Consider the following 15,139-nt stretch of genomic DNA (forward strand, 5'->3'; position numbering starts at 1 on the left):
TGATGTTCCCCTTCCTGAGTCCAAGTGATCTCATTGTTCAGTTCCCACCTATGAGTGAGAACATGCGGTGTTTGGTTTTCTGTTCTTGTGATAGTTTGTAGTCTTTACAGTGTATCAAACTCTTTCAAATACCTCATGTCATATGATCTGGAGAACAACTTTATTGAATTCTCCCTGTTTCATAGAAAAAGAACTTCCGTCTCAGAGTTAAATGAGTTGCCCAAGACCTTCAGTAACCCAGGTCTTCTGATTGTAAATCTCGTGCTTATTCTTGCTGTACCACCCTCTGTGTACTAGTTTAAGATCCCTCTTCTTCTCTTCATTATACTCAACAACATGAAGATCAAAATAAAACGTAAGTGCCACAATCAGTTGGCAAGGTGGCTCAGGCTGCAGGGGTGGGTAGAAGTCACATCTGTTTTCATGATTTGTCTAAAGTCAGATAGTCCTTCATGGAGTATATAAATATTTTAATTCCCTGAATTGAATTTAAAAAAAATTAACTTTATGTATGGGCTAATTTTCTTTCCTCTTTATATTTCTGATTTTGAGGGGGAAAAAACCTTAGTACTTTATACCTTAAAAATCTCTGATTATATTCATTGTGTATATTTTGACTGTAAGTGTATGAAGGTGAGACTACAGCTCCAACTATGTATGTTTCTAGGTCCATTATTTATTAGCTGTATTGTTTCACAGTTAAGCCTGAAAATCCACTTACAATTGTCAACATGTATTATTCAAATGTACAATGATCTATCTTATATATGATTAGTGACTGTATACAACAGTCATGCCTATATTAAAATACCTGTGTGTAGGTTTTAAAAAAACAATTGCAGATCGATCAGCCAGATTTATTCGGTCTATGTGAAAATTGGTAAAACTGGGTATAAGGATCACATTTCAGAAGGCAGATGGATAAAATTCTCTAAGTCAGTGGTTTTCTAGAATTCTTTTGGTAATGGAGAAGGCAAGACCTTAGTCCCTGGAACTCACATGACCTATAGAACATACGGCTTGCTACAATCCTCCATAACTCTTTTGTTTTAGAGTCCTCAGATTCTCCCAATAGCTGCCAAAATGTCATTCATTGGGACCCAGTGTTCTTTAGTCCTATTTAGTTTGTGCCAGTTGATAAATGAGAAATTTCAATGATCACAAGTGATTTTTAAATGGCATAACAGGGTTGGCGATTTTCCTATAGTCTCTGTTCATTGTGAAAACTGCAAACACGTACGATAAGATCTTTGCAATTTTCTCTTTCAAATAAATTTTGTCTGTCATTCTATGAGAAGAGAACCAAGCCGCACCATCACCCGAATTTCTGCTCCATGCCTTACCTTGGGACACTGGGTGGGGCCCTCGTGGGCCTAGATGGAACTTGTGGAGGGGCTCCGAAGGAGTCACTGCTGCTGGGGAAAGGAGGTAATGGGCCTGGACGGAATGGGACTGGGGGAGCCCCAGAGTGAGGGCCTGGAGAGGGAATGGCAGGAGCTGGTCCTCGGCCAGATGTGGGCCTTGTGAGGGGAGCACTTAGTGTTGGCCTCCTTTGGGTTGTGGGACTTGGAGGAGGTGACCTGAGGAAAAAGAGAAATCATAGTTTGCTCACTCCTCCTTTCTGTCTGAATTAATCTCTAAAAATGTTTTGTAACTTCCTGCTTTTTAAAAATTATTTTTGGACTGAATAAGTCAGGTTCATGTTATGAAAGTCAAAGGTATAAAAGGGTAAATGGAGAAAAGTAAGTTTTCCTCTCCCTACCCCTTCACTCTGTTGAAGCAACCATAGAAGTTTCTTGTGCATCTTTTTAAACTGTATTCTACATTTCTATAAGTATGTATTTTCTCTCTCTATATATAAATTGCTTTTCTGTATATCATAGAACACAGTGTTCTACAACCGCCTTTTTTTTTTTTTTTTTTTTTGAGGCAGAGTCTCGTTCTGTCACCCAGGCTGGAGTGCAGTGGCATGATCTCAGCTCACTGCAACCTCCGACTCCCAAATTCAAGCAATTCTCCTGCCTCAGCCTCCCGAATAGCTGGGATCACAGGCGTGCATCACCACCCCCAGCTAATTTTTGTATTCTTAGTAGAGACAGTTTTTCACTATGTTGGCCAGTCTGGTCTCAAACTCCTGACATCAGGTGATCCACCTGCCTCGGCCTCCCAAAGTGCTGGGATTACAGGTGTGAGCCACCGTGCCCAGCCTACAACCTCCTTTTTTTTTTTTTTAAAGCTTCCCATTAACTGGATTATCTTTTCATTTTAGGACCTAGTAGAACTGTCTTGTTCTTTTTAGTGACTATATAACATTCCATCGTGAGGATGCACTGTGCTGCATTTTGAAGGGAGTTAGTATAATCTGATCCTTACTCCTGAATGTAAAGATCTTTTCCTTTTTTACTGTAGCTCCATCTTGGTTTAGGAAAGCACGCTCAGAAAATATCAGACAAGCGTGGCAGGCTTGGGGTTGTGGGGCCATCTTCTTACCTGCGAGAGTGCTGTATCCAGGAATCATCCACTGGAGGGGGTGCCGGAGTGGACACGGTGGCCGTGCTGATGTCCCCAATGATCCCAAGGGCTTCTTTTAGGGCTTGGTACATTCGTAGCATCTCATCCCGGCGCTGAGCCTGCTCAGCAGATTCCTCCATCAGAGTATTTTGGTCCTCTGAAGAATACAGCTGTGCTAGGAGCTCTGAATTTATGAAATCTTTAACCTGTCAGATCACCACAGAGAAATATAAATGGGAATAAATGAATGACTGAGTAGAGGTAGAAACACGGCTGTGGCACAATCTGGACAAAGTCCACCAAAGTCTGCCCTGGCAAAAGTGAAGCACCAAGCATCTGTTTACTCTTATTTTGTCTCTATTCCCAGTACCGGTGACAGTAACAATTTCCCTCTGTCTTCTGACTGTCGACACTGAAGGATGATAAAGATGAGTAGAAGGCGGCCAAACCCGACCATCAGCAGAACAGGGCCTACTGGCTTTGTAAGCATGTCACAGTATTGTCTGGAGCTGTTTGGCTTATAGAAGAGGGAAGGTACTATGAGGTAAGCAGCAGTATTTTCAACAGAAAACAGTGATGTGAAGAAACCTATGTAATCACACATTTTCCATTCCTTGGCATTCGCAGTCCTTTCCCTAGCTTTTACCAAAATCACTGGAAAATTACTGAGATGCCAAGTTTCAATGTTGTCTCAAAAGTGAAATTAGCACCAGTAAGTGAATATTTATTAAATACAGAATCTTATATAACTATGCAGGTTGATTTATAAACAACTCAAAGAGATGCACTCTGTTTTCCAGAAGTTTACAATACAAGTTAGTTAACAGTGATGAGGACTGACATGAGGTTACATAGTTAGCTAATATATAAAAACAAACTAAAGTGTGAACACTGTGTGGGAGTCTCAGGGGAGGGGCATTTTGTTGCAGGATGAAAATGGAGAGGATGAATATGGTGCACAACACTGAGGGTGGGAGCGCCGGCCACTGTATCTCATCAACTCTAAGACGCCAGTGATTTTAAGAAACACTTCTATCGTATGTGCTATTAAGACAAAAAAAAAAACAAAAAACAAAAATACCACCAATCAAACTATGACAGGATGTCAAGATGCCATTGAGTGTAAGATGCACTTTCATTTCAGAAATATTAAATAAACAGAAGTGAATGTGAGAATCGAAGAAGTATGGTATATACCAAGTGGCTTCACAAGTTATATGACAATTCTCATCACACACTGAGGAAACATGTATTAGTATTTCAGTTTTATAGATACAGAAACAAGTTCTGAGAATTTAAGTATCTTGCGCTAGGTCACACAGCATTCAGTTGAATCCAGAATCTTCTGACTTGAAGTCCAGTGCCCGTTCCCTTACCGCATTATCTCACTGTGATTGAGTGCTTAGAAAAGTAAATTTTTGTTTAAGCATCATTATTTTACAGTGGTGCAGCAATTAACTTAAGCCTAGTAAAAATAAACCAGTTTGAATTTTTCAGTTTCTCTGTTACATGAGAAAGCTAACTCTTATCTAGACTCATGAATATCTTTAAGAAAGGTCAAAGGCAAACATATATTTAATTGTTAAAAATCAGGCAGATAACAGAATAGCTGTCAGATGCTCAAAATTTCTAGGATATGGTTAAATTTGTAATTCAGAGATGACAAGAACCTAAAACACATAGCTTCATTATGTTTTAAAGGCATCAAAACATGTAAATAATTCTACTAATCAAAAAATTCAGCTAAAGCAAAGGTTTATTGTGGTGAAATAAAGTGTTTTCTGTACATATTTTATAAATCAAGAGTGATTCAGAGGTGAAGTAATCTAATACACAAGATGTATTTAGGAAACTCTCTGGTGGAGTAGAGGTTTATGCACGATAATTGTGGAAGGTAAGTTTGGCCAGGAATCCTGGGGCAGATGTGAAGGCCTTGAATGCCAAGGAAAAGTGTTTGAACTTTATTCACTTGGCAATGAGGGGCCATCGAAAGCTTTTAAGCAAGTAAGTGAAACAATAAAAGAGAGTTTTAGGAAAATTAATCTGGCTAACATTGAAAAAGAATTTGGAAGGGTGGTAGTGAAAATAAATAAATCTGTTAGAAGGCTATTGTAGATCATTCATAAGATTTTAAAGGTTTCATTTAGTAATAATGCAGTAGTATAAAAAATGGATACATATAATGACATTATAAGGAAATAATGAACTGGACTTGTGCTGTTGGGATGTGAAGGGTAAGGAAGAAAGTAACAATCAAAGACACCTCAAGCATTGACATTTGGGTGAGTGGGAGAATAGAAAATCAAACATCAGAAAAGAAAGTCAGCTTTAGAGGGAAGGCAGCAAATTTGGCTTTAGGAATATTTCATTCCCTTCCTTAAAGATGCATTCACTTCTAAATGTACTTGCAGGTATGCAGGGAATCATGGATATTTGCACAAATCTCCCACTGTTGGGTGTGTATATGCACTTGGATGCATGGTGCAATTCAAAACTCAAAACCAGACAATTTTCCTGGCATTGACCATTGGTTGGGTTAAACTCTTTAGAAACTTTACGTATTACTGGAATATCACTTAGAATCTATTAAATACAATTTAAAAGAAGATTCTTCCAAGAATAGATTTAAAGCAGAGCTGAATTAAGAATCAACTGTCAAACCATGAAGTAAAATAAGGGTCTGTTTCAGCATTCTGACCAAAGATGTGCCTTGAATCTTCCACATCAATTATGGCACACTGGAACTTGCCTGCTATGCAATACAGTGGATTCAGAACACAGGCTGTGGATTTAAGTTCTAGTTCTAACACTTACTGTTCTTGGGCAAATAATGCAAACTGTTTGAATCTCAGGTTCCTCATCTATAAAACAGGGATAAGGGTAGAGCTACCTCAACTGTTGTGAGGATTAAGGGAAAGAATGAATATAAGTTGTCTAGCATGATGCCTAGCAGACAGTTAGTACCCCTTCCAAAAAATGCTGTGATTTTTACTGTCTATGGCTAAATTGGCATTAGGTACATCGAGACAGGAGAACCATAGATAGCTGTTGCAATAGTACAGGTATCAAGCGACAGCTAAATACAGCATATAGGTTAACATTTTATTTTGCATTTAAGCAAAATTTTAGAGAGACTCTTATCTCCTTCTGCTAACCTAACTTTGTGACACTAAAATTGGAGTCTGGAATGAAGGTAGGGGGACTTCTGGGAGTTTCCAGACACTTCAGGGACTTTCTGAGAAGTCTGTATGCCAGGGGTACAAATATTTAAATCAAGAATTCTGCATGACAGTTAGGGGCCAAGTGAATCCCTTTTAGATGATAGCATTTACAAAATACTTCACCGAACATAACAAAGTGATTATACTTAAATTCGAGATTTGAAATAATATTTATGTTTTTAATTATAACACCTTATAACCTATACATCTCTGTATGGTTTGTAAAAGTTCTCACACATGAAACCTCATTCCAGCTCAAACTCTAGGCTAGATAAACAGGCATTACTGCACCATGTCGCTCTGCTCAGTGTAAAGGAATGTGAGGTCATTAAAAATGTTCCACATGTTTTCCTCTCTTACTTTAACCCTTCTCTAGCAACCCATAATGTATTTGGATCTTAAACCTTCTTTGCTGTGACTGAGACCATTTTAAATCCTTCACAAATAGAAGAGACATTTCTAGGGTGTTCCTATAGTTTCCTACAGGTCAGTTGCCAAGGAGACCATTTCCTTAAAATCTCTTTGTTTCTAGAATTGGAGGGTCACAGTATGCAACACAGTGATACCTCTCATTCACATAAAACATGTATTAAAATGTAACTGAGAAGTTTAATTTTGTTTAGTTTTGGGGAGGGGGCTTGGTTAGAATTTTGTGATTGTTTGAGATCTCACAGTTCTCTCATATCTACTTAGTCCTCCTTTCCTTTTCCCAGGGATTTAATTCTGCTAAAGAGCAAGGAAGTTTTCCTGCTTTAAAAAGTGCTTTGACTCACAAACGTAATGTTAAGCAAAAGAATAACAACCTTTGACTCACAAACGTAATGTTAAGGAAAAGAAGTTAGACACAAAAGGCATATAGTATATTATTACCAAGTGTAAAAACAGGTAAAACTAATCTATAATTTAAGAAAGAGAATAGTGTTAGCCTTGGCAGGGAGTGACGATGGGAGGTGGGGGCAGGGGAGAGGAGAGCGGGGCTTATGGAGTCCTAGTCGTGATCTTTTTCTTGAGCAGTATGCTGAATTCCTGACCGGTGGCAGTGCTTTAAGTGCCAGGATAAAGCTCTGGTATTTAAGATGTACTTTCCCCTAAAATAATGAACATTTAAAATAACACTTTACTTCATCTGCATTAAAGTTACAGCAAGTTTTGAAAGTAGGGCACATGTTACTAATTTTCCACCAAAATGCCAATGGCCAAGGAAAGTAAATGTGGACCTCCAGAGGGGTCCAGGGACGCAGGCTGCAGCACACACTCCAGTGTGAAATGGCTCTATGTTTCAAATTTGGTTTTTTGAAAAATTCCTAAGAACGTTTACATTCTCGTTTGTATTATCTGGGTTTGTTTAAATATGAGAAAGATTTAAAACATTGTTTCTCATCTTCAAACAAATCCCAATTAAATATTTCAGTAAAATTAACCCTCTGGGAAAATAACTCACGCATACCCTGTGGGGGTAGGAGTCCTCTAGTTGGAGAGGACTGACTTAGAGTTTCCTAATCCTGTCACATGCATTATCCAATGATCAAATGGTGAGAACATCAGACTATGAGTGAGAAGACCTGGATTTCAGTCTTGACTCTGCCACCCCCAGCTGTGTGATCTTGGGCAAGTCAACATCTCAGAACCTCAATTTCTTCATTTATAAGCTATGGAAAATAATGGATATCCAACATGTGGTTGGCTGACAGGTTCAAACAGAATTATGTGCCACTTTGCCACACCAAACACATTTTTAGAATCAAGCTGGATGCACTTCATTCTTTGATGGAGAACTTCTGGTAGGGTGAGCTACAGAGAAGAGGCCATCCAAATGGGCTTACCATGGGGTGTTATGTGTGTGTTAGCTTTAAAGTCCTGAGCAAAACTCTGCCGCTTTGACTGTAGCCTGTCCAGAACAACCGTCTGTCATAAACTTGCTATTTCTTTGTGCTGCTGTTACCTGGTATGTTTAAGTAACGAAACAGCTGCTGCATTTCAATAGACAAAGGCTTACAGTATGTCTGAGGCAAGGCATTTATTGCTAGGCTTTAAACTTCTTAAACAATTCCATATGGAGACTTGAGTGGCAGAACACTTAATGTAAACTTTCAAAGGAAACTGCCCACCAAATTCTGAACTTTATGAACGTTGGCTGAAACATATTCTTTTTCAGAAGGCCGAAACATATTCTTTTTCGTTCCCATTTCAAAGAGGAAAGGCCAGAACACCGCTTTTGATAGACCAGGAAGAAATAGAGGACCCTGTTTTAGGCATTTATTGATTCTGGAGGAACAATTAACTTTTTGATCCACACTCATTTAAAGATGCAGCAGGGTTAAGTGAATGGAATTTAGAATTAGGAGTGAAAAGACTAGTTTTCTAGTTGTGATTTTATTATTAGTTCTTTCATTTGAAGGTCTCTTCGCTTTGAATCAAATTAAAAAATCTAGATGGCACAGCGCTGGGTGTTCACTGTTTCAGTTTCCATGGACTCAACAGGTCACATATGGAATGAAGAAAATAGGCTTGGGCATTCTGTACAATAAGATGCCACGAGAATATGACTACATTAATAAAAGAGATATATATTTTTCACATACAGAATTATACATATATAATTTTAAAATATATGTATTATATGTAAAACTATACCTTTTTATATATAAGTTTAAAAAGCACATAAAATAATACCCAAGAAAAGCAGTCATTCTAGATATGTAAAACTAATTTCTGGTAGATACAAAAAGTTAAATTTCAAACAAAGATAGCCACAATTTCATATGAATTCAGCACTGCATGATACTTTCGCCTTCTCCACATTCCTATTAGTTTTTGCTTCAAGATTTGACCTTGGAGATCAGATCTTAATTGAAGTCTCCTTTCTCACGACTCTTATGTGAGGTCTCTCTCAAGACAACTATCAGAACTTTACCTCTGAGGATAATATCCTGTAGGTGGAGGTTTAGTCATTTGATTAAACAAGAAAACACACCAGTGAAGAGTGAGGGAAACTACCCCTGCATTTCTTTCTTTCTTTCTTTCTTTGTGTGTGTGTGTGTGTGTGTGTGTGTGTGCATGTGTGTATGTTTTTCTTAAGAAGGTGAAAGTAGGATAGATTTGCAAAAGGGTTTTTTTTTTGTTTTTTTTTTTTCCTTTTAGCTAATTCGTGTCAAGCTACTCCTCATAGCTATAGGCAGGAAGTGCTATTTCCTGTGCTGATGATTTAATATAGTGCAGAGCAAAGCACTGTTTGAACTGATGGCAGCACTAATGACTCTCGGTGAAACAGTGAAAAGATAAATGATCCTTAATCAGGAAAATGTTTAAATAAGCAAGTGCCTGGATATACCACAGCAAAACAACCTGAATTCATTTAAGTAAATGAAGAAGGTACTTTTAAAAATACACAGACTATTTGTTTAATACTTTATATCTTTCTAAATGTCTTACAGTCACTTTTATTATAATCTCTGATGATTCTCTGAGGTATCTCAATGTAGTTTTAGAAGAGACTGATTTCAACTCAAAGGGGCAAAATGTTTTGCTTCAGGTTACACAGTAAGCCATTGGTCAAGCTTCATAGTTTGCACATTTCTAATTTATTGCTTACCTGTTGCTGATTCTTCAAAGCATTCAGCTAACCTTGTTTGAATAAACATGTGTATGAAAATAGTGTTAAAAATAAGATTGTTTACATGAATGCTTGGCGTTTCTTACAGTCAAGGAATGCAGAGATCATGGACAACGAATGGACTGTCGTATTTAGAAATAAAATTTTGAAATGAACCAAGAAATATAAATAAGGGCTATTTACAGTTCTTAAATAGGCAGTCATATTACTTTCTTACAATTATATTTTTCACATTACTTTCATATGTACCATCTTCTGGAACAAATCCCTAAGTCAGATACACTTACTACAATTAGTATTTTACATATGGAGGAAATAGACACATGAAAGAGACTCACCTTAGGTCAACAGAGCTTGTAGCAGAACTAGGTTTAGAACCCAGGTTTCTCCTAAATTCTACTTTGGGGCTCTGTTTACTACTTTGCCATCAATTTTAATTTCTTACAAGCAATGCTCATGATTTATCATTGGATTACATAAAAAGATGTCCTTAGAAGATAACTAGGAATAAAATTATTGGTGTCTCACTTGTCAAGATTCAGAAAAGCCCCCTATAAAACACCTCATTATAACCTATCTTATCTAAAAGACTATTTCTCAAATAACTTGTGGTATTATTTGTACTGTAAAAAGTTAACTACCAAAAGAACTAAATCAAACATAATTTAAGTATCATACTTTGACTACCATAAATAACCTTGAAAAGGTTATTTAGACCCATTGATGGCTAGTCAAGCAGGATACTTTCAGATTTGAGGTTATAGCATCTTACCTTAGAAAAATAAAATTCTCTGACTTTGTAATCCAAGGTCATAAAGCAAGAACCCCTTTCCCAGGTTAAAATAGCATTCCATAGATTTTAGAAGCTGAAAATAATCATATTAACATATTTTATACATGTGTGTGCACATGCATGCACACGCAGAGGCATAGGAGCAAATATATCCTTTGCCTTTAATCTCGAAGCCTAGGAGCCAGGGCATCTGGTTTCATTGCTGGTTTTGCAATTAATTTACATGATGCCCAGGATTATGGTGTTTTTGTTCTGCTTTACTGTGAGCAAACTCATACTCTTCTAGAAGACAGCCAATGGGGAATACCTCAGTCCTATAGCTAGAAGTTTTAAGTTTTCTTCCCTAAGTTCTCTTTCATTGGTCAGTCACATATCACGTGTAAAGGAAAATGATGAATCTGGGTAATAGTATTTCAACTATCCAGAAAATACACAAAGAAACTGAAGATAATATATGCAACTTCCACACTCAGATGGGTTAGAAGTTAAATGGAGGTAGTTTATAATCACTTACGTTATTGATCATAAGGTGCATTATTGTTTTTGGAATTAGATCTCGGATACATTTGTTGATAATGGACATGTAGGAGTCTACGAGGTTGCGAATGGTCTCCACTTGCCTCTCCAATTGTGGGTCCATGGAAAAGTTTTCTGCTTGGCCATTCTCATCATTTTCAGCCTAAAAGAAAAGAAACAAACCATGGATTATCTCGTATTCATTCAGAAGAAAATAAAATGTCAGATGTTATCAGATGATCAACTTCTGATTAGCATACTTGGAGCTTACATCAGTAGACGGTAACATTTTTCTTATTATGCATCCACTGGTTCTGAAAGGAGATGGGGGAACCTGCAGTTATTACTCAATTTTTAGCCTGCCACATTCTAGGGAAGGCAAGTAAGTATTCTAATTCTGAATGAATGTTGAGATGAATAACCAAATAAACAGTGTACCTAACAACATACCTCCAGAGAACAATCTAATCTTAAGCCATTTGCAAGCTGGCCAAAGAATTGAATCCAAACATACAATGCAAATGTAAACCTCTGAGAGGAGTCTCCAGGGATTCTATAGATTAGAAATAACCTTGGCATTGTTCTGGCACTTCTAGGTCTGCTCTGGGATGGATCAGCATTTGGATCCGCCCACATTCAAAGCTAAATTTTGTCGGGCTGGCCTGAAGCCAAAATAAGAGATATAGAAGATAATTTATTCTTCCATGCACTTGCTGGAATTTGTTATGTAAGTTCATGCTTCTGTCATCACTACTAAAGACTGGCTCCATTGTGAAAAACTTACAATTATAACTTCCAACTTGTTATTCTTTGAATAAAACAGAACACATCTATACACAAAGAATTTATTTGTGCAACATGAGAAAAGCATCTGTTTTCTATACTATGAGACTTGACTTAATTAATGTTGGCTTATCCACCAGAGGCTGAGCTGGAATGGCATCTTCATCATTAAGGGCTGACCTATTGGCTTGGCATTGAAATCAATTTAGAACAAATGGTCTCCATTTCAAGTCAGCTTGAACCATCTAAGCCCCAGAACATGACACAGGTATTATTGCTAGTGGTCTGGCTACTTTCTAGCATTTGGAAAGACTTAATTATGAATGTAAAATGGGGAAATAATTTATTGCTTCCATGTAGACATGAAGCACTTTTCTTTGGAAATGTACATACTTTGATCTGCCAGGGTTTCAATCATCCAATCAGTTCTAGGCATAGCACTGTGCTAAATAACTTAACTGGATATTAAATGACAAGCCTTTCCTTTGAATCAATATGCTTGTGTGAAAAGCATATTGATGGGCTACAAAACCAACAATAATGATAGAATTGGTTCTAATCATTTATATAGGCTTCTCTCATTCAGAAATATCTATTGTTCTAAAAAACACATTAAAATAATGCATGCTCAACTCATTTCCCAGTCCTGAGAGCATGACCTCATGATTTGAGACAATAGTATGAGGATATTTCTGAGGCTCCAGTGCATTTTAGGGCCTCCAGGAAAGCCTACTTGTAAGAAACCACAGACCAGAGAAATTCCAAGTTGAGGAGTTAGGAGTTACTACAGCTTGATGATAATGAGGATGATAAAGTGATTATGAAATAAATATATATATATGTATATATAAATGAGAACAGACGATGACCTACAGCTTTCTGAAGAAAACATCTTCTATATAAAGAAATATAAGCCTCCATTAGGAATATAACACGATTCCATTTGTCTCTCTGATCTAAAACATTCTTGGATTTTAGATTTTGCCATTGTGTTTAGCAGTCGCAGGTAATGGCATTTCAGCATAAACCTATTACCACTTCCCAGGAACATTTATTGAGCAAATATTGTATTCCAGGTACTGTGCTATGTACTTTATGTAGATCTGTACCACAGCCAACCCATATAAGAATATATTCAAGCTCTGAGAACTGAAATTTGTTCAATAAATGTTAGATAAATATTCTTTTAAGTCAATTTTTTCCTTAGGTATTAAGAAACCAGAACATAGAGTTTCTAGAAAAATTCCTTAAAGTACTGATATTTATAAAAAATAAATGATTGAGTCAAAGGAGAAAAGCAGAATAAATAACATGTTAAATTCATCTCTAGGAATATGAAACACCAAGAAAATTATATTACCATCCACATTTTCATATAGAAACACTAAATTTCCCCATTTTACAGCTTTCTTAACATTTAGCCATGCTTCACTTTTTTGCATATCAAAATAAGCAAAAGCCACTGACTTTCACTTTTTGAAACCAGATGCAATTAGAAAACAAAGTGTCAGAGTGAATAGAGAACTCTGGTTTAATTCTTAGCATTAAAAAAATTAGAGGCTTTAGTAAATAATCAGTAAAACAATTTGAAATTCTTCTTAACTTTTGGAAATACTTGCAGACATGTAGTGACATGCAAATCTTAACAATTCTGATAATACAGTGGACATGATGGGGAGTCACAGAGTTCAGAATGCAAATTTGATTTCTTCATTTTAGAAAGAAAGAAAGAAACAGTAAACTGCCTCTTCTACCAATGTCTAAGATGAATGGTAAAAATGCATATGAATAGAATTTTTCTTTTACGTGAGTAATTGCAGAAAGCAAACACTCCCTTTTCTCTAACCCCAGTTCTAACCAAATTCTCCATTGTGCTCTTTTCCGTATGTATATTGTGTATGACTATATTTTTTCTTTGTTTAAATTATAGGATTGCAATAAGGTTCTTTGCAGTTGAAGCACTGAAGTGACAGCTGTTTATCATTATCCTCATCAAGGGAATGTAAAATAAAAATAGTAATTTGTCTCTGATCTTTGAGGCAAAAAAGAATGGTCTGCAAACATTTAACCTTTTATGTGCAGGTTCAATGATGCTGTTTACAAAACGTGAATAATATTGTAGAAACCAGCTTGTTTCTAAAAAATACAATAGACAGGCTTTCCTATTGCAGTTTTTAAAAATAGCTATTGAGAAATCTAATTCAATTTAACCAATAAAAACACTAGCATTGTAAATGTGAAGACATTTATAAAAATTACCATAACTTTCTTTCTCACTAAATTATTCACATAGTATTTAAGAAACAGGCTGTTATATAAAGTTTTACATTATTTAAAACATACTTTTATCACTACTATTTTTTTTTTTTAGAGACAGAGTCTTGTTCTGTCATCCAGGCTGAAGTGCAGTGGCGTGATCATAGCTGACTGCAGCCTCGAACCCCTGAACTCAAGGGATCCTCCCACATAACTGTAACTACATGCCACGCCCAGCTAATTTTGCTTTTTTTTTTAGAGATGGGGTTTTGTATGTTTCCCAAGCTCATCTCAAATTCCTGGCTTTAAACAATGGTCCTACCGCAGCCTCCCAAGTAGCTGAAAATTTTAATTTAAAAGCTTTCTTTTAAAGGTTTACTACTTTAACAGGTGAGGGAATGAAAGTGTTGAATCAGAAATAATTCTCACCATACCTTAGGGCATCTATTATAGAAGCACTGGGCTTGACTGGAATGTCTTTCAGGTGTTTTGTTTTTGTCTTTTCCCTTTCCTTAAATCTCTTATTTAATCATGTCATAGACTTCCTTGAAGACTTTTTCTTAGTAAATCAGGTCATCACTAGGAAAACACTGTTTCCATGGTAACGTACCTTTGAATTTTTCCAGCCCTACATTATCAAGAATGGTTTCACTGAAAACCTCTCTCCACTGCCAATCATTCACTTCGAATTTGATGAGGCTGGAAGGGTATGGTTAAGATAGTGTTGTTGCTTACCCCACCACAAAAAGTGATCTACAAATACTGTGAGATAAAACATGTGTTTCCAAAAGCTACTGGGATGACTAAATATAGTCCTATAAGAAATGCCTTATAGATATAAAACAATTGTACTGTCGATCGTGATGAAGGCTCTTTTTGACTCAGAGCGATTCCTTTGCTGCTGTTAATTCTGTAACACCATCATCATAATGTTTACATACTCAAATAGTGAAATACTATAACCACAAGAAAAACCCCAGTAGTTTCATTTGTAAGAAGATAACACCTAAAGATTAGGGGGGAAATGACACAAGAGTAATTTATATTTTAGGAATTCTACTTTCATCACCTAAAAACTTGTAACTGTAAAGAAATTTTAAATTATTTTATCCTTTATACTATTTGTTTAACAGGCATTTTTAAAGCTCATTCATTTTAGCATCAGGGTATTAAGGGATTATAAGATCTATGCAATAAAGAACTATGTCTGGTTACAAAGATTGAAACATGGACAAAGGTATGAAACAAAAATCACAGATATTGTGAAGCAAAAATCTCTCAATTGTTTTGTTCTTCAAAATCATTTACATGGATGAGTATAGATACACTGTATCAAAGTTAATAAAGTCCTAGAGAAAGCAAGGGCAATAAAATTCAACTAATATGAAAGCATCATGGGCAGTCATAATAAACTATATAGCAAAATAGTAGCATAGGTATGCAGTT

General features: G+C 36.4%; 1 protein-coding gene and 1 long non-coding RNA gene across 6 annotated transcripts in view; one reads left to right on the top strand and one right to left on the bottom strand.

The window, feature by feature from the left end:
• Positions 1-15,139, bottom strand: part of DNM3 (dynamin 3) — a 557,709-nt gene that overhangs the window by 28,533 nt on the left and 514,037 nt on the right. For all 5 annotated transcript variants that reach the window (XM_012000434.1, XM_012000433.1, XM_012000431.1 and 2 more), the window contains 3 exons: positions 10,653-10,817; positions 2,491-2,717; positions 1,344-1,580 (listed from right to left, as the gene is read on the bottom strand). In XM_012000434.1, the coding sequence (XP_011855824.1) occupies positions 1,344-1,580; positions 2,491-2,717; positions 10,653-10,817 (629 nt within the window). The remainder of the gene's footprint in view (positions 1-1,343; positions 1,581-2,490; positions 2,718-10,652; positions 10,818-15,139) is intronic.
• Positions 11,576-15,139, top strand: part of LOC105554133 — an 8,406-nt gene continuing 4,842 nt past the window's right edge. The window contains exons 1-2 of the long non-coding RNA XR_001008280.1: positions 11,576-11,705; positions 13,161-13,243. This is a non-coding gene — a long non-coding RNA (uncharacterized LOC105554133). The remainder of the gene's footprint in view (positions 11,706-13,160; positions 13,244-15,139) is intronic.

The sequence above is a fragment of the Mandrillus leucophaeus genome, unplaced genomic scaffold (assembly GCF_000951045.1).
Source record: "Mandrillus leucophaeus isolate KB7577 unplaced genomic scaffold, Mleu.le_1.0 Scaffold629, whole genome shotgun sequence".
In the NCBI taxonomy this organism is placed as follows: domain Eukaryota; kingdom Metazoa; phylum Chordata; class Mammalia; order Primates; family Cercopithecidae; genus Mandrillus; species Mandrillus leucophaeus.